Consider the following 20,001-nt stretch of genomic DNA (forward strand, 5'->3'; position numbering starts at 1 on the left):
AGACTCTCAAAGGGATAGTCACCCGCCCGGCACTGCGGAGGGGAGTTTGAAACTGAGAGGTTAGATTTCCACTCCATTTTCAAAGGATTATTGAAATTCAGCGGGGAACCCTAATAAAGATTAAGTAATTCTTAGAGACGAAGTAGAACCCAGAAAGAATCCCTTTCCTGGGATAAGTGGCATGCTGACAATTTGATGTGGGTTCCGGGAATTGAACTCAGGAGTCCAGAAATTCACCAAGAGAAATGCATATTGAAAACACACCACAGGACTTAGCATATTTGAATCCTTATTCACTGCTTGCTGACCACTGCTTACACAGAGCTGCTTCTGGAATGGACACGAGGCCTGCTGTGTGCCGAATGTCTTGGCTGCATTTAGGAGAAAGGAGAAGATTTAAGAGCAGACGTAAACCTCCTGCCGCCAGTTCCGAACAGATGTCCGCAATCCACACCCAGCAGATGGAAACACATCTTTGTTTTTTATAGTCTTACCTAGAAAGCCCTCTGGCCACAGCTTTCCAGAACTCTGATTGCAACCAGCTAAACCTCAGTCTGTTGCAAGCTGAGCCTTGAAAGCAGCCTGCACCAGGGCGGGGTGGCGGTGGGGGTGTGAGGGGGCTGCCTTGGGGTCTACTCACGCATGCAGTCTCCTCCGTACCAGCCCGCACGGCACTCGGCACAGTAGATCCCCTTCACGTAGAAGTCGTCCAACGTGCCTCCCCATGAGCCGTTCCGGCAGGTCTTGCAGTTTTCAAAGATGGTGCAACCTGGAACATGTGCGAGCACAAGGGGGTGGGATTACACACTGGCAGGTTCTGATGGGCGGCGTGCGAGAGCAGCTGGACTTTCTCAGGGCCTCGCCTGGAAAGGAGCCAGAGCCCTTGTGGGGGAAAAATGCTCATACCTAGGAAAATGCCAGAGTCACCAGAATTCACAGCGAGAAGTCTAGGAGGGTGGTCCGAACCGTGTTCCAAGTCAGTGGCGGACACTCCACATGCTTCTCGTGGAATATTGAGAAAATTCAGGCAAGCAAATAGAATGAAATTAAGAACACCTAAAGGGCCATCGCCTGGGAACAACTTCTAGTAACACACTCTCTCTGTGTATGTAAAAAAACAATTTAAAAAAAAAACTACGCTTACACTATATATCATATATTCTGCTTTCATTGCTCATTTTTTTAGGTCATAATAGAGAGTATCTTCCTGTTCCATTAAATATTCTTCTATGTCCTATACCTCTATAACCAAAGTATGCCACTGGAAACAACCCTGATGCCTAATAATGGGCTCACCCTGGAAGGTGCCGAGCTGCCCCCACCAGCAGGTCACACCAGACAGGGTTGAGAGGTTCCCGGTAAGGGTCATTTTTATAACACAGTCTCTTGGAGGAGGGGAGGGGCGACTGTGATGAAAGAGATAATCCAATCCCACTTATCAAAATGGAGAGCTACGTTCAGGCTCTGCCGTGGTTCAGCTGTGTTTCCTTGAGCAAACTGCTTGAGGTCTCTGTGCCCCAATGTCATCATCTGTAAAACAAGGGCTAAAAATTTTACCTGCCTCTTAAGGTTGTTTTAAAAATTAAATTAACACATATAAAGGGCCTGGCACATAGTACGTACACCCCAGAAGTGAACTGTGCTCCTTGTTCCGCACTCCCATACCTCCACTTGTCTTATCCCCACAATTGCATACATCATGCGCAATCTAAACTGCCTGTTATCTGTTTTCCTATGACAGTCCGAAGTCAGGAACTGCATCTTGTTCAACAGCATATCCCCAGCACTTAATATAATATCTGCAACATAGCCAGTGTTCAGTAAATACAGTTTGGGTGAATGAATAAGACGGACATGTGGCTGGATGGATGAGCTGCGAATCCGGGCTTCTCAGCTGTTTGAGATAACTGGCGTTTCCCTGAGCTGAGAGCACATGTCTTTGATTTTGGCTGAAATGAGGTTTTCCTCGACCCGTAGTGCAGACATGCAGCATATGTCTGTGCAGTTTCTGGAGGACAGAGGCTCGTGGTCCTCGCCTTGCACACCACCCGACATGGCTTCCACATCCCAGTGTTTCCTCCCACCAAAGAGCTGCTAATATGATTCACCCAGTTCCAGTAGCTCTTGTGGCCCACAGCAGGTCCCAGTGGCATCACTGCTCTTCCCAAGGCCATCTTCCCCCACGTGCCCCTTGCCCCTCTTTGGTTCCCTATCCACTGCGCCACTGAGGAGGCAAACAGACTCAGAGTCTGCCCCCAGTGGCCCTGTCAACCTCCACTCTCAGCACGGTAACTTCAAGGCTTTTAGGTCCCAAGTCAGAAAAAACAGCCAGGTGATGAAGGTGAGCAAGGCTATCACAAAAAGACACTCGGGAGCTCACAGCTTTGCCACAAAAGCCAGAGGCTCAAGTTCAGAGCTACACAGCCTGGAACCACATGAACATATACAGCAGACTTGGTCCAGAAATGGCCCCAGTTCTGCTGGAGACCATTGGACATCACTACTGACACCTCTGTGACTGTGAGCATGGATGCTGACCTGCCTGCAACCACCGCCACCAGAAAAGAGACAGTTGGCTACCATGATGAGAGAAACAATAGAAATTCTAAAACCATGCCACAATCCCATTTCTCACCCTTGAGGTTGGCAAAAATTCACAATTTGTGTTGCGAGGCTTTGGGAAAACAGCACCCTCACATGCGGCTGCTGTGAATGCCAAGAGCAAGTCGGATAAGACAAAGGTTGGCAATACAACATATGCCCCTCTCTCTGACTCAGCGGTCTCTCTCCCAGGGACCTACCCCAAAGAACACTGCAAAAATACTAAATGATGTATGCATGAGACTACTCACTGTAGTGTTATTTATAATAGCAAAAGCTTGGAAACAACCCAAATACTCATAAACTACACCAACCTACACAATGCAGTTATAGGCAACTGTAAAAATAAAAGAAAAAAAATGGCTTTATACTGTCAGTGAGTGATATCCAGCAGATACTGTCAAGAGAAAAAAGCAAGGTAGTTAGCAGCGTTTCTCGTAGGCAATCTTTTGTGCAAGAAGGGGAAAGAGATATATATATGTATACACAAACATATATTTGCTTATGTTGTCAAATATAGAAAACAGATGGAAATAATAAACCTTTCTATGTATCAAGTAGGTGGTGTAACACCACAGACAAAAGGACGACATCAGTTGGCTTCAAAACATAGAATTTTGACTATGCATATTGAGTGGGATATAGTCTAAGGTCAATAAAAGCCAACACCATCAGTGGTCTTATTAGTATTAATGGTGCTACTGCAAACAAAATCAGTGCTATTGCTATTTTGTGCAGTTATATTATGCTATAAAACCAAGCAACAAGTGATCAGGTTAATATTATTAGGAAACAGGCTCTCCACATGACAGAAAAGATATACAAAGTCAACAAAGTTAATTAAAGAACCTTGGAATATTACATTTGAACTCAAGTATCAGCATTGACTCATTTTTTTCTTTTTTTAAAAATGCCATTTCTTAGCCCCACCCACTTGAAATAAATAAATAGTAGTCCTAGTAAAACAGTGACAGTCCAGTAACAAGGAACACGTTAGGAGTCCAGAGTGCAGCCTCAGACCAGAATTCCTTGGAGAAATGGCCAATTCCAGATCTGGGGCAGAAAAGACACGAGAAGATTCTGAAACATCTTGTCACGTAGGAAATCAGGGAAGTTTTCAAACTCTAGTGTGGTCTTATCTGAAGAACTCAGGACGCAAGAGGCTCCCCGGAGTCCTGACGTGGGGGGATGCACGCATGAAAATGAATCATGATTGCAGTGGATTAAACCACATCAGTAAAAGTACCTGAGTTCATAATCACACACACACACACACTCTGATCACCAATAGGGACTGCTAGGATATCAACTCACTGTTTTGAAAATCAGAAAAAGAAAAGAAGCTTCTAGGTAGCCTTCCCTTTCAGGATAACTAGCTCTTCTCTACTTAGATCCAAAGATGGTTCCCAGCACTGCTCAAGGGCGTGACGTTGGGCGTCTCCAGAATGATGTAACAGGAAGCTGTCGTGTGCAGTTGAGGCAGGTGGGGACTGCTGTCTGTACAATACAGTAAGAAGGACAAACACCACCTCTGAAGCTCTCTCCAGCGAGAGAGTGAGTCCACTCTCACCTCAAAGGTGACTTCTAGACTCCTGAAAATATTGAAAATTATTCAAAGACTTCCACACAACTGCCAAGGACCCCTAGTCGGGAGATCCTGGTTGAGCTCTCAAAATGACCTTAGAAAATTTGCAGGGATTCCTCCACTATGTCCCTACAAAACACACTCACTGTCAGGGAACTCGGGCAGTGGATTTCTTTTCTAAATCAAAATGTACAAGGGCTATACTGAGGTCACTCCAATTTTCAAATTCAGCATTGCTCTCGTCTAAGAAGGAAGATGGTTTAAAAGTATTATTTGTTTACTTGAGTCCCATTTGCTTTCTACTTCTATAGCTTCCCACAAAAGAAAGTTCCTGGCGTCATCCTATGTGTTTGCAAAAGAAGGGGAAAGGCAGAAATGAGAGAAATTCCCCCAAATACACTTTTGACCTCCTTTCGGTCTTCAGCCTAGGGAAAGTATGTTGGAAACTCTCTATGTCCTCCTTTTGATCTGCCTAAAAGGTAAATGTAAGACTCCCCTGGGAAAAGTCAGATATGCCAAGCAGCAAATAGAAAAGCACCTAGAAATTGTTCCATGACTTGCTAATCATGTTGGAAACACCTTCAGTCCGAGGCTCAGTGTCCACACGGGCCTCCAGGCAGACAGGCAGAAAAGACAGTCGCTGTCCCCTGTTTGGTGGAGATATGGTGGTTTGGAAGAAGGCAAAGGAACGCAGGCTGTGACCTGGGAAGGTCCGGTCTCACCTTCAGATGCTCTCCTATTACTGGGACCACCTCCTAAATGTCCAGCTCAGAGCCAGAGCCTCGTGTTTGACTTCTGCTCTTCCCTTCCCCAAGTGGCCAGTCTCAAATTGTTGTCAATTCCACTCTTCTGCGTATCTCTGAAATCCTTCCACACCTCTCCATGCATAGGGCTTCTACATTCCTGAAGGTCCTGTTATTCCTCCCCTGCTCCTGCCCTGGCCTTCCTCCAATCCTTTCTCCATACTGCAGCCACAGAGAAAATCAGCTTTCATGTCTTCACTCAAAGATCTCTGATGTAGCTAAAATAGCTTCAGGATATAACCTAAAGTCATAGTGCAACATGCAAACCTTTCAGGGTCTGGCCCTGTTCTCTTCCTAAGATTGTTCTCTTATAATGTTTTCTCTTTGTCTATCACTCTCCATATTTTTCATCACACACACACACACACAAACACACATACACACACTCATACACATACCTTCAGCCAGACCAAGGAACTTGCAATTCCCAAAACCCCAAGCTTTCTCTCACCACAGGGCCTTAGCACATGCTCTCCTCTACGGCTTGATCTCTCTATCAGATCCCCTCCACCCTGTTCAGTTTGCTGTTTCCATCCTCAGCACACATATCACCTCCTCCAGGAAGACTCCGACACTCCCAACATTTCCATGGTACCTTGTGCTTCTCTCTCACAGTGCTCACCACACTGTACCACAGCTGCCTGCTTACTTCTCCATCTCTCCCACCAGGCTGCAAGCTCCGGGAATGCAGGGAATGTGTCTTTTTTTTTTTTTTTTTTAAATCATTGTATTTCCAGTATCTGATATGGTCCACAGGAGCTGCTGAGTCTTTTGTCAAATGAATGAATGAGTGGATGAATTCACAGATTTATAATGTTAACGGTGAAAAGGGTCCTAATTCTTCTACTCCCTTTGCCTGAAGTTAGAACAGTCAGGATTATGCCACTTTTAGTATCATGGCATCACAGCCTCTGATATCTGCCTGCCCAAAGTTAAGTGATCAGCCTCTTCCCATTCACGACCCTCAGAAAACACAAAGGCAGCCTGAGGCCTCCATTCCACACTCACCTGGGTGAATGAGGCAGGAGTCACATTCATTCTCCTCATTCCGGCAGCAAGGGATGGTGTAACCCACTACTTCCTTCTTTCCTGGGCAGACACACTCGATCTGATCGTATTCACAGCACTCCCGACACATGATATTCCACTCAGCTCCAGGGCAGGCTTCATTAATGACCGTGTACTCTGAAATGGGAAGCAGCAGCTGAGGACAGGGGTTCTGGTAGGAAGGGGTTAGACCAGTAAGTACTCTGTAGCCACAAAGCAAACTTGGCGTACAAATGCATCGCCCTGCCCGAATGACAGAGAAGGCCATGTGAATTCTTCCTAGGCTGGTGTCTCCAAACTAGGGTGGCCTACCCTGAAGGGTGTCCAAAACCATCCCCTGGGGCACAGGTGAAATTCTGTTTAAAATAGTATTCATTTTTATTTTTTAAATTAAAAAAAAAAAACAAGGAAAAGAGCTCATGTTTTATCCATCTATAATCTAAGTGGATATGCACAAAAATAATTTATAAACAAGCATACATTTCTTGAGTGTCTATGTTCATTTCTATTTTTGCTGGGGTATATCAGGCTACTGCTTACAGCTGCATAGGTTGTGCACTGCACAACTCCAGGAGGAACCATTCAGCTGAATGATTGCCCAGCACAGTCCAGGTGCTGGGGCCATCCAACAAGTTTGGAGAACCTTCGCTAGACTAGGTCATTCAAGTTCAAGGCTAACTGCCAAATAGAGACCATGTCATTTCCTCCAAACTTGGCTCCTCAATTTCGCAGCATGCCATTTTTATCGTATCTTCAAAGCTAAAACCAACAGAAAAGACAAAAAGTATCTTAATTAGTATGTTTGGGAGAATTTCAGTGCTTTACCAGGGTGAAGTCATTAGCAGAACTTCATTCAGTCCCCAAATACAACTGAGTGTTCTTTCCCATGAGAAAAAAAAAAAAAAAAAAAAAAAAAATTCCTTTCTGGGTAGGGCTTCTGTCTTTCTTTCTTTTTTAAAACATACCTTAAGTAAATGAAAAAGAAAAACCATCTGGTAAAATCTATAAGGGGAATCAGTCGGCGGCTGCCCAGGGGAACCCAGTCCAAGAAACAGACTGAGCTTTGATTTGCTATTCTTTCTTCCCTACTCTCCATGTCTCAAAGTTTTGCACAAAGACGACGATTGAAGAAGAAATAGGTCAGATATTTGAGGGAGAAAGTGAATCTGGCTCCTCTGTGAAGGCTTCCCTTAAAACCCTGGGCAGGGATCCCCCAACATGATTTGCAGGCCCACATAAACCCACGCTAGCATCTGCGGTGACTTCTAACCTCTCGAATTTCTCAGTTTAGTCTTCTATTTTCCTCCTCTAAATTTGGAAGTCTGACACTGAGTTGATCAACCTTAATCTGCCAGGTAGAAGCATCTAGAGAAATCATCGCCATCTCCTGTCCGCCTCAGGTCATAAGAACTTTCTAGCTTCATAGAAAGGAACCACTTGTGGGGCGCCTGAGTGGCTCGGTGGGTTAAAAGCCTCTGCCTTTAGCTCGGTTAGTGATCCCGGGGTCCTGGGGTTGAGCCCCGCATCAGGCTCTCTGCTTGGCAGGGAGCCTGCTTCCCCCACCTTCTCTCTAACTGCCTCTCTGCCAACTTGTGATCTGTCTGTCAAATAAATAAATAAAACCTGAAAGAAAGAAAGAAAGAAAGAAAGAAAGAAAGAAAGAAAGAAAGAAAGAAAGAAAGAAAGAAACCACTTGCATAATAAGGGACAGTACCTTAAATGGAAAAAATTTAGCTATATTAAAAATGCTCTCATTTCTTTTCCCACAAACTTCGGCAGACCGGCAAAGATCCTCACACTGGCATTTGGGAATGACTGGGAGTGATTACTGTGATTGTGTCACTAGCAAAGTTTTCTTTCCCCCACTACTCTGTGGGCCCATCTAGGACAGACACCAGGAGAGACTTAGCTAAGCTTCCCAGGTTTCTGATGCTGGCCTGATGACGCGAATGGCTTCTCAAATACACATGAGAACTTACTGGTTAAAAGTGAAAAAGAGCAGGAGAAAACACAAGAGTACATCTCCATCGTATTTGGCCATCAATCCTTAGAAATGACACTTAAACTTGAACAACAAAAGAAAAACAGATAAGCTGGACTGTATCACATTTTTAAAATGTTGTGCAGCAAAGGACATTGTCAAGGAAGTAGAAAGACAGTCTACAAAATGGGAGCAAAGTTTTGCAAATTAAATATTTGATATGGGTTTAATATAAAAAATACATAGAGAACTCCTACAACTCAACCACAAAAAGACAACCCAAGTGTTTTAAGGAGGCAAGTAGCACGAACAGATATTTCTCCAAAGAAGCTAAACAAATGGCCAATAACTCATAAGAAGATGGGTGACGTCACAAGTCACTGGGGAAATGCAGATCAAAACCATGAAAAGGTACCACCTCACAGAACTTAGATGTCTATAAGAAAGGAAAGTAACAAGAGTTGGCCAAGATGTGGAGCAATCGGAACCCTCATGTATTGCTGGTGAATCAGAGCTGGGCCCTCTCTATCCTTAGAGAAGGACCTGGAACAGCTGGTCCAGGTTGCCTGCCTTCGGTCCAAACCCCTCCTCTCCAGCCCCCCAGGTTGTCCAGTCCTGTGTGTTCTCCCCTCCCAAAACAGGTGTCCCTCATGTCTTACCCCCTCCCTCTGTCTACCTTAGGGCAAGCACTACATCCTTCTAGGTTTTCTAAGAATTTAGAAACGCTAATAACTCCCAGGAGGACAATGGCAGGATAAAAATAATTTGCAACTTTTATAAGACTTCATACTTAAACGTGGAAGGCCAAGTAAGGTCTGCTCCACTCCAACAGAGAGTGAAGCCCATTTCCCCCTAAGCAGCAGGCTTGTTCACCTCTGGCCTAGCCATGGAATATTCTGGGCCTCCTTTTGACCCAGGAATTAATTCCCTAAAATGCCTTCATTGGCATTTCTTTTAACTTCAATGAGCAAACTCCCCTCTGCCCTCCCAAGCCCATTATGTTAACTTCATAGGTAAGGTCTGGGGCATTGTGTCATCTTATGCAAAGAGAATGATCACCAGAAGCCCGTTCTGTCTAGCAGTTAAGTCAACTGACTTCTTTCCAAGGATTCTGTGTGTGGCATACAGAATAATAGTCCTCCCAGAGATGCCCACATCTTAGCACCCCAAACTATGAAAATGTTGCTTAACATGGCAAAAGGGATTTGCAGACACAACCAGTTTAAGGATCTTGAGATGGGAAGAGGAGGCTGGATCGTCCAGGTGGGCCCGATGTCATCACAAGGACCCCTTGCAAGAGGGAGTCAGGATGGCCAGAATCAGAAAGGGAGATGTGACAGCAGAAGCAGAGACTGGACTGATGTGCTCTGAAGATGGAGTGAGGGACCATGAGCCAAGGAAAGACAGCAGCTTCTAGAAGCCAGACAAGGGAAGGAAACAGATTCCCCCCCTGGAGCCTCAGGAAGGAATGCAGGCCCGCTGGCCCCTTTGTTTTGGCCTCAAAAGCCTTAAAAGCCTCACTATAAGAAATAAAGGTGTGCTGTTTTAAGTTACTAATAGGTCTGTGATAATTTGTTACAGCATCCACTGGGAACTTGTGTCTTCTCAAACAAGAAACAAAAAATTTGACCCACAGCAAGTCATTTAACCCCTGTGTTTCCCCACTGAGCACAGTCCCAAGAGTACAGGTGAACTGATGAATCCATTCTTTCAACATACAAGTATTTCCCAAGAGTCCACATGGGCCAGTAGAGGCTGGGTGCTGGGACACGATGGAGAGAAAATCAGACACCATCCCCAGCCTCATGGAAGTCACGGTTTCACAGAGGAGGCAGCTTTGGGCAAACAGAGGCAGCAAACACACCATCGCCAACCGTGATTAGGAAAATGTAGGATGGACGTTAGCACCAAATCTAGAGGACTCACAGGGTCGGGGGGTTAAATCAGATCACGGGTAGACATCCGTGGAAGAGCCAGAAGAGTCAATGGTTTGTTGTTGTTGTTGTTGTTGTTGTTGTTGTTGTTTTTAAGATTTTATTTATTTATTTGACAGACAGAGATCACAAGTAGGCAGAGAGACCCACAGAGAGAGAGAAAAGGAAGCAGGCTCCCTGCTGAGCAGAGACCCTGATGCAGGGCTCCATCCCAGGACCCTGAGATCATGACCTGAGCCGAAGGCAGAGGCTGAGACAATGGTTTTAATGTTTTGGTGACTCAAGCCTGTCCCCTCTGGTCCGGCAAGCCCATCACACCCTTCTTTCTCCCTAGCTTTAACAGAGACAAGAAAATGCTCCCAAAATATATGTGTAAGAAATAAATAGATGAGTGAAATGTTCTATAAGAAATACCTAAAGTTGGCCAGCTGAAGAGATTTCAAAAGGCAATACGCAGACAAAAGCAGCTTCCTGGACTGCTTTTTCTCCATTTATTAGAATTACCTTTGCAGAAAGAGCATGCTGGTCACTTGGCCTTAGCTGTCCAGATTTCAGGGAATTTCATTATGGTGCAAAAGGCCAGCTCCAGAAACAGCCCTGAGAGAAGCCCCAAGGACAGAAGTTACTGGATGTTGTCATGTGTGTATACTAAAGCCGTCCGGCCTCTGTGTAAGTAAATGCTTTTACGCCGTTCATGCAACTCAACCTTCAACAGGACCCAGTGAGACCAGTAATATATTTTCTTTAAAGTTTAAAGGATGTAGCCCTACTACCTCACTTTAGCAGCGAAGAAAACAAGGAAAAGCACTAAGGAGGAGGAGAAGTAAAGAGAAATGTCAAAACCTTTCTAGAGAATTAATTCTGGGAAGAAGGGAGGCCAGTAGGATCGCCTAGGGAGGTGAACAAGGCTGTAGCTCAGGGGGAAACAGGCTGGGATGAGCCCCGGCTTGACCAGCTAGAGGTGTGCACGTCTCCCTTTGCCTTCCATAGTTAGGAACAAAGCCCTGTACAAGCGACCGAGGTGTTCTGTCCCATCAGTGATTCCCAGGAAAGAAGCACATAGAAAGTGACCATGACAAAATCGAGCTCCGAGAGCTCTGGCGCCGAGCACATTTATTCACCCCAAGCTCTTCTGTTAGATAAAATATTATTTTTTCTTTAATCAAACATGACACGTTTTAACATAAATAATTTCTTATGAAAGCTTCCAAAATAAAATCATAAATAAAGGAATACAAACTATTTGGGAATAACGTTAATATTTTGCTGTCCATCCTTCAAATTGTCTTATTTCAATGGACATACACACCCACATGCAGATACTGACACATGTGGACAGTCTTCTTCCCCAAACTGATCACAGATCATGTTCTGTGTTAGAAACTGCTTTTTGGGGGCCCCTGGGTGGTTCAGTGGTTAAGCGTCTGCCTCCGGCTCAGGTCATGATTCCAGGGTCCTGGAACTGAGCCCTGCATTGGGCTCCCTGCTCGGTGGGAGGCCTGCTTCTCCCTCTCCCACTCCCCCGATTGTGTTCCCTCTCTGGCTGCTTCTGTCAAATAAATAAATAAAATCTTAAAAAAAAAAAAAAAAGAAAGAAAGAAAGAAAGAAAGAAACTGCCTTTTTTTCCCTCAGATTAGAGACGTCTTCTCTTGACAGTGAGTAGTCTTCAAGAGTGGTTTTAAGTTGCTGCATAATTACCCTGTGTGCAGGTATCCCCTTTCCCTCTTTCTTAAATCAGGGCAAATGAAAGCAAGAGAGTCGCAAAGGACTTCGGTGTCCTGAGCTTTGCCCTGGGGGCCCTCTCAGTGGCCATGCTGGTGGGGCATGAGGCCACCCCGATGTCTCCTCGCCAGGGGGGAGTCCATTTCCTTGGGTCCACTTGGCTTCTTCCAGAACTTGCTTTGGAAAATGGAAGGCACTTCCCCCTGGTCCTGCTTTGACAATGGGAATCCTGAGGCCATGAAGGCCACGCTGAGGAACTGGGGCAGGCGCAGCTTCACAGAGCGGCCATCAAATAAATGAAGGGCTGGAAGAAAGCCACTGGCATCATCTTTACCTGTAATGTGGGTTCCCTCCGCAGCCTGAGAGTCTGCCAGGACTGTCTCTCCCCAGCTGACAAGGTGGCAGACAGGGGATCCCTCCAACAGGAGGTACTCACCTCCTCAGGATGGCAGGAAGCAATTGCGTCCCCCAGAGCGTGGTCTCCGAGGGCCAGGCGCTCAACACCAGATTTTAAGGAAATATGTTGACCCTGATGGCTATTAAGGTCCATCTGAAAAACCTCAGAGGATTCTTCTGGAAAACAAGGTCAGCCTGTTCCTCGCATGATTGAGACATCGGTTGTCAGATTAAAGGCCCAGACCGAGACCACCCCAGAAGGTGGCAAAGAAAGGTGCTTTCATTCTGTGCCATTCCTCCTTTCTGTCGACCCAAACCTCTGGGTCCCCCCAGCTAACCACAGGTAAGTAACACTTCTACCGAGTCTTTACCATCCTGCATTCTAGAAACCTTCTGAGACCAGAGGGAGGAAGAAAGATGTCTGCCTCAGTGGGAGATCCAACTGGACAGCTTGGGCCCCTCACTCCCAGCCCCCTGCCTCCAGTGGGATTTGTGCTCCCCAGACTGAGGACGGTTCCACAGCCCACAACTTTCCTGATGGCCCCAGGGTCAGGCCACCTGCTCACAGGATCAGGATCGATGACAAGCAAACCCCAGGCAGGCAGGACTGAGAGTCACAGGACAGGGAAAGCTTGCAGACTCCGTGTGTCCTCCTGAACCTTTGAGAACCTTCCTGTCAACCAGCCTGGCTGGATTCCCCACCTCCGTGACCTTGGCTGCCCCCTCCCACAGCTCATCTTGTTAATGAGATAATGACAACTGTGGAGTCAAGGTTTTCATCGCTCCCTCTGGATACCAGGAGTGATAAAACTTTTAATGGAGTCCATAGGAGTCTGGTTTTGGGGCATGTGTACCGTGAGGAGGGACAGGGAGACAAAAATCAGTTTGTCACCTGATTTCCCTGCTCACCTTTATAAAGCAGGCTGCTCTCTACTGTGCCACTGCCTTCATCGTTCTAGGCACCCCAGGTCCCAGCACCCCCAAGCCCTGGGCTTATAACTGCTCATTGGATCCTCCCAGCCAGCCTTCAGAGTAAGTCTGAGTTTCTTCACTTAACAGATGAAGAAACTGAGGAAGAGATAGGTAAGTACACTGCCCCAGGTGGCGCCATTTTCGGGTGAAAGAAAGACCAGAACCCACCTCTTTCTAGGGCCAGAATCTTATTCCTTCCAACACGCTCCCTGGATTCTAGAGGGTTCCCACCTCTGACCTCGCAGTGTCACGAATGCAGCACTGATGAGATGGACATATTTGGGAATCAGACACCCCAGATGTTAATCCTGAGTTTGTCCCTCTTGTATGCTGGTGGACTATCGTGGTAGACAAGGCGCCTTAGCCCGAAGCTGCAAGTGGATAGATGTAAAGTTGATGGGGCTGCTGATGTCCCTGGGACCGAAGAAGGCAATGAGCAGAAAGGGCTTTGAAAGAAAAACTGCAGATTTATCAAGACATTACTATTCTGCTCTGCAGGATACAAAGCCATCCCATCTCGGGCTAAGGCGCAGATGGCTACGAGAGTGAAGGGGGTGAGTAATAATGTCTTCTCCTGAGGCCCACACATACACGGCATTTTTAGGCTCATATTAAAATCATGGCATTCTGAGCTCCTCCCCTTGCTTCTAGATCTCTAACACCCCTCTTCAGACACCTATTTAAATAGGACATGGTTTACCTCCTGCTGCTTCTCTTCTAGAAATAGAAATTCTACATCCATAGTCCAAGGGAACAAAACCTAAACTCTGGCATTTGGCAGAATCCCCAGTTGCCATTATCCTCAGCAACTGTGGTGCTGAAAATTCTTGAAGGACAGCTGCTTCTGGGTTATTTCAATTGTTGGAATATGAGCTGCCTGGATCTTATTTTTTTAGTAGAATTGGCTACTACGAAAAACATTTAATAATGCGTCTAAAAGTACTTGGCAATAGAATTCAGCAAATATGACATCAACTGAAGCATTAGAATGGCTAAGTTGAAAGCAATAAAACTTAAGCTAGCCCCTAAAAATCCAGTGTGGATTTCCCTGGACCCGAGAATTCAACAAACTATCCCCCCATCCCCTGCCCCCACCAGTCCCTCTTCCACACTTCCAAACCCTTCCTTCTGAATCAGAGCATGTCAAGGCCACACAGGAGTCTGGGTCGGCCACATCTACCTCCTTGCCAATAGCTTCCAGAGTTAGTGTTACTGACTTCATATCCACGGTCACTGTGCCAGGCAGAAGGCAGATTTTCCTACTACCAAAGCCAGCTGGCCAGCAGCACAGGTCAAGTGTGGACGGATGCTGAGTGAGGATGATGCATTTTTGATGGTATGTCCGGTTCATTAAGCCCTAAGCTGGCAGGAGTGCAGAGCAGACTAGCCCTCCTCAGAGCTACCTGCCCCAACTCTGCAAGCTAGAACCCGATGAAGTTGCGGCAACTTCCTGCCTGAGGATTCCACTCTGGAATCACGACAGGGGGGTCAGGGGCAACATCTCCTGTTAGGGATGCAAGACCTCATAGCTCCCATCCTACTACAGACAGAACACCCAGTATTTCCTTTCAATTCCCTGTGAAACGTGAGCTGGTAAAAGCAATAGAAGGCAGGGACAGTTCTCACTTCTAGAGCACTCCTTTTTTGCAAGATGCTCCACTAAGCCTTTTAAGTCTTTTCTCATTTAACTCCAACACTACACTCGAAAGACACTATTATCCTCAGTCTATAGGGTGGAAGGTGGGAAGGTCACATGGAAGAAGTTAAGGAACCTGCTCGAGAAAAGCAGCCATAAGCGACAGAGTCAAACCCTGGCCCATACTTTAAACCACAATACTGTACACCCCACATATATACACAGTCACACCCATCCAATCTCTCCTCTTCTGCGTGCCTGTGCATTCAAACAAGGGCACATCCGTACCAAAGGTGCATTTCACAACTATGAAACATGAGAGCTGAGTCTTCAATGAGGTCACGGCGACTCGAGTCCACTTCTGCAGGATAGCCCTTGAAGGAACAACCGGTTTTATGCCTCACTGTGGTTATCCAGTCTGAAACAAGTCAGGGCAAAGAGAGGAGGCAGGCCGTGCTAGGGCTGAGGGAGAAGCTGCATTGCATGACAACGGGAACAATATTTAGCAAAGGCAGGAACAAAGAAGTTCCCAGAAACAGCAAACAGCGGGTCGATGAGCAGCTCAAAACTAACTCCAAGTCACGTGCTGTCGCTGTGGGATACAGACCCAGCGCAAAGAGCCCAGACCGCTTCAGGGTGTGCAAATCAGGGTCCCAGCGACTGGGTTATACCAGAGCTGGCAAACACCAGGGTAGATAATGGGGGAACTGGGGACAAGCCTCTGGGTGTGCAGTGAGGCAGGTGGAGCGAAGAAGAGATGGTGAGGAAGGGTGGTGGGTCTCAGTGCCCCTGGGGGTTAGAAGGATGCTCAGACAGTGCCCTCTTTTGGGAAGGGGAGACCGTGTGACTGGCACCAAGGATCCCATTGAGCCGGGAAGTCAGGCCACAGCCCTGAGACTCCCCGGTTGTATTCGAATTCATCAGATTCCGTTTGTCCAGTGATCCCAGACTGACCGTGTTACTGGGGCATCTCCACGGCTCTTCCACCCTCTCAGAGAGCGGTAAGTGATGAGGGCAACAGACTTCCAGCCAGGCCCACAGCAGAAGTCTGAAGAGAAGCCCGCGTTGCACAGATTCGCATTCCCTCCTTCCCCTTCTCCTCCATCACGGTGAGGTATTCTGCAATGTCGCGTTCATTACAGGCAAGAGAGCAGAGTTTTCCAAACTACATTCCAGGGAGCCCTCATTCCCCCGGATTGTATAAGGTAGGATGTGAAAAGAGGTTCTGGGCTTAACCTTGTAAAATGCTAATCACAGCTTGCTTTATTACAGGGCTTTGCAACGTCTACAAATGCCTTGCCCATTGCCACTCGCCATCTCCCCTAGACTCTGTTCATCCTAACATCCTAGGTTTTGGCTGTTTATTTTTGCTCAAGATCTTCCAACATTACAATTCCATGAAACCCACTTTGGAAAATGCCAGACTGGACCATCAGCTCCTTGAGCAGACTGCAAGTGCCTGCAGGAAACGGGCTTCGCCTTATTCACAGTGGCATCAGCCAGCACCAAGGATCAGGTCTGGGGCACGAGCAAGTCTACTGAGTAAATACATGAATGTGGGCACGGGAAGTGCATGCGATTTCCCGGGAAAGGTGAGTGCTGACAAAGCGTGATGTTAGAAACGTCTCTTGCTGGGACACTGTGGGAGTCTCGATTTTGTGGTATGAGGAATCCATTGGGTCCATTCCTGGTGAATGTTTTGGTTTCTTGCCATTTTAGCTTGTTTCCACGAAGACTTGGGATGCTCACGTGTTCTCTTCCACCAGTGGGCTGGACCAGGGGAGCTGGGCTTGCCCAGAAGGGAGGCTGAGAGCCGTTGAGAAGCAGGCAATCAACCACCCACTAGGAGGCAGAAAGCCAGACCAAGAAGTCCTGAAACAAAGATTCTTTACTGGCAGCCATGGCCCCCCTTCCGCTCATACCCAGGTGAGCCAAGGGCGTGTGGGAAGAGGGGAGCAGATATGACCAGCTAGAGGTTAAGTTCAGGCTCCTTGTCCCAGGATATCTCCGGTGTGCCCCACCATCACTGTTGATTCTGAGTTAAGATCCCAGCATAAGGGGACTCGTTGTCACCTACAAAGGGAACCTATGAAATAAGTGGAGGAGAGACTCTGAAAAACACAGACACTTTAGTTCCCCAGAGTCTTCAAATGATTCATTTGACTTGACACAAACTGGGCCAACATCCCCTCCATTTAGTGGTTTTCCATTGAACCGGCTGGAAATCTTTTTTTAACCAAGCATGAATTCAGCTTATGAAGACAATTGCTGTGTCTCCCCCATGAGCTAACGTTGCCTGAATGTGTTCCTCACTCCTTTCTGGCGGCAGCCCCGGTTTTCCAATCACCAAACCAACTCACCAGACTTCTGCTCACAGGGAAACTTGCTGCCAGACCACCGGCTCCACCCTCTGAAGCAGCCAGGACCTCAGAGAGGATGAGGATGAAGATGCCAGCCCTGAGGGAATTAGGACATTTGCCTAACTGCAGAGGCGGAAGAAGAGTGACTGAAATCCTCATGTGCTGCCCAGCTGACAGGGACACTTCTCTTACCTGCTTGACATTAGTGTCAGGAAGACACTAGGTCCTCATTCAAGGTTGAAATGAATTGGTTAAAACCCATCTTTAATTTTACTGGAAGGGGATCATGTCTCTGTCCCCTGCTAGATCCATCAACTGCTTATGCCAAAAAAGAAGGGGAAAAAAATAATGCTTTCCTTTATTCCTTCCAGGCCTGCTTCTCCTATTCCACAGCCTGAGTTTACACATTGTTGATCTTGACAGAATAAACCCATAAAGGAGCTAAGCTACAAAGTGTCAGGGCTGGACGTGAAACATGGCTCACCCTTAATTCCGTTGTTCTGCAAACAGACACATGAGTCTAATTATCAAAGCTGACCATGAGACAGAGAAATTCTCACTTCCTACGCTAAATCAGAGTGACACATAATCCTGGGGATAGCTATCCCAGAAACTGGTTAGAGTTTTGGTCTGCCCAGTGCCTCAGTTTCCCTCAGGACATCTAGAGTGTCCAAGGGACAGCCAGACTTCCCCACTAACACTATGCTCCTTTATGACTCGGCCAGAATACAGACAGCAGATCAACCCAAGCTGGACCCGTTGCTTTACCGTGGTGGTGTTACAGAGTGTTTCGTGGAGTGGGTTACGGAGTCAGACTCTCTGGGTTCAAGACACGGATGTCCAGCCATGGGACCTGGGCAAGCCTACCCTCTGCCTAAGTTCCTCCACGTGCGATTAAATAAATTAAATGTAAAGCCTATAAGACAGTGCCTGCTACTTACCACAAACACCACAAATTATTTGGGTGGCGAAACTTACGGTTAGGTCCCTTATCTATGATAGGATGGGAGGCCGTTTGACCACCCATCATCAAGGGTGAAGAATTTGAGGTACAAACCCTACCCACTCTGCTTCAACTCACATATAATTGCACCCAAGAAAAAAAATGAGAGGAGAGAAGCTGAGTGGGGAGTTCCGGGAGTCCCTTTGATGAAGAGAATAGGCTATCTCCAGCCAACTCTAATTCTCTGTCTTCCTTGAGTGATTTTGTTTACAGGTATGAGGCTTGCTTTTTTCTTACATTTTCTCTCTACCATAAACCTAACACTTTGGCCCAGATCTTAGGATGGCTGACAAACCGAATTCCTTAAACGCAGACCAGGCTTGGAATCTGAGAGACTTTCTGCCACTGATCTGGTAGCTTTCAAAGCTCCAGCTGGCCTCTGGGTCCTCTACCCCGGACAGGAACTGGAAAATGTAAACACTGCATTTCTCTCCCTTTTAAAATAAAAAGAGAGAGAATGGCGGGGGTGGGGGTGGGGGCTGGGTTCTTGTGACTTTCACATATCCCACAGTGAGGGTGACAGGTCCTCCCCCATGTGGGGAAAGGGGGGTACAGACTTCCCTCATTTATCACTGAAATGACACCTCCCCCAGCCTGCACATGCCCCAAATTGAGCACAGCTTCTAGAGCTGGTCTCAGGAGAGACAGGTAGGGAATTTCTCGTGCTTGGGGATTGGCTGCCCCTAGTGAGGCAGGTGGAAATCATTTCTGACTTAAGGCCAATCATTAGATTACCCAATACCATTCTCTCGGCCATTTCTGTCTAGCCAGGATATCCCAGATGTAGGGGACTTTAATCAAACCTTCAGCCTATGCTAGTGGTATTCCCTAAGACTTTGGGATATTTCTGAGACACTCCCATGCCCAAAGATGTTTTGTCCCTAACTTACTGACCCAGACACAATACCCAACCTCATCCTCTCTTTCCACCAAAAGCTCATGTTCAAGGACACTTATGGGAATAAAACTCTTTACCCAAAGAGTGGGTGGTCACAGAGGTTCCACGTGTTCTACAGAACCCACACGTTAAAATACATTTACGTGGGGCGCCTGGGTGGCTCAGTGGATTAAAGCCTCTGCCTTCAGCTCGGGTCATGATCCCAGAGTCCTGGGATCGAGCCCTGCATCGGGCTCTCTGCTCAGCGGGGAGCCTGCTTCCTCCTCTCTCCTCTCTCTCTGCCTGCCTCTCTGCCTACTTGTGATCTCTGTCTGTCAAATAAATAAATAAAATCTTTAAAAAAAAATACATTTACGTTCCCTCTTTTAAAAATCCTGTCAAGTTACTCATCCTCTCTCCCGTTTCTTCCCATTCAGCACTCAGCCCCCCACCTTCTTGCTTTCACTCGCCCTTTTTACTCCACCCTCTCAAGAACGGCAGTCAAAATCTCAAATGCCAATAGGGAGCGGCTGGTAAGTGTGGGTTGAAAAGGTGGGGCGTCTTGCCACAGAGAGGGCCAGCCCACCTCAAAGCTTTCAGGTTCCAAACATTTTAAGCACGATGTCCCAATAAATACTTTTTCAGGCATTTTGACCCAAAGACCGCCAGACCTTCAGCTCTATAGTTTCCCTCTTTGCCACTGCCACCCAAGAATGAGCCAACGGTACCCCCGAAACTGGGGTTAGCCAGGACTGTCCCCTACCACGCAGTGTTGTGAAGCCGTGCCAAGGGGACCTATGCATTGGTATGATCGATCCCTCCGTGAGATGCGTGAGTTTAAGTCGGCCTGTTTCCAGGTGAGCGTGAGCTCAGGAACCGGATGGTCTGGGCTTCCCCAGGCTCATCAGACTGTGTATTCTTCTTCTTCTTTTTTTTTTTTTAAATCATTATTGCAGCAAAATAGAAGTAATGTAAAATTTACCATTTTACTCACTTTCCATTCGGTAGCCCTTGTAACCAACACCATACTCATCTCCAGAACTTTGTCATCACCTCATAGTGCAACTCTACACCCGCTAAGCA

General features: G+C 46.8%; 1 protein-coding gene across 2 annotated transcripts in view; it reads right to left on the bottom strand.

Annotated features, from left to right (window-relative positions):
- PAMR1 (peptidase domain containing associated with muscle regeneration 1) overlaps positions 1 to 20,001 on the bottom strand; it is a 69,563-nt gene that overhangs the window by 45,808 nt on the left and 3,754 nt on the right. The window contains exons 2-3 of one of the 2 annotated variants that reach the window (XM_032841011.1): positions 5,998 to 6,174; positions 641 to 769 (exon numbers count right to left, since the gene is read on the bottom strand). In XM_032841011.1, the coding sequence (XP_032696902.1) occupies positions 641 to 769; positions 5,998 to 6,174 (306 nt within the window). The remainder of the gene's footprint in view (positions 1 to 640; positions 770 to 5,997; positions 6,175 to 20,001) is intronic. The other variant, XM_032841012.1, reaches the window with a different exon arrangement.

This window comes from Lontra canadensis, unplaced genomic scaffold (genome assembly GCF_010015895.1).
Source record: "Lontra canadensis isolate GAN:19392208 unplaced genomic scaffold, GSC_riverotter_1.0 scaffold118, whole genome shotgun sequence".
Taxonomy (NCBI): Eukaryota; Metazoa; Chordata; class Mammalia; order Carnivora; family Mustelidae; genus Lontra; species Lontra canadensis.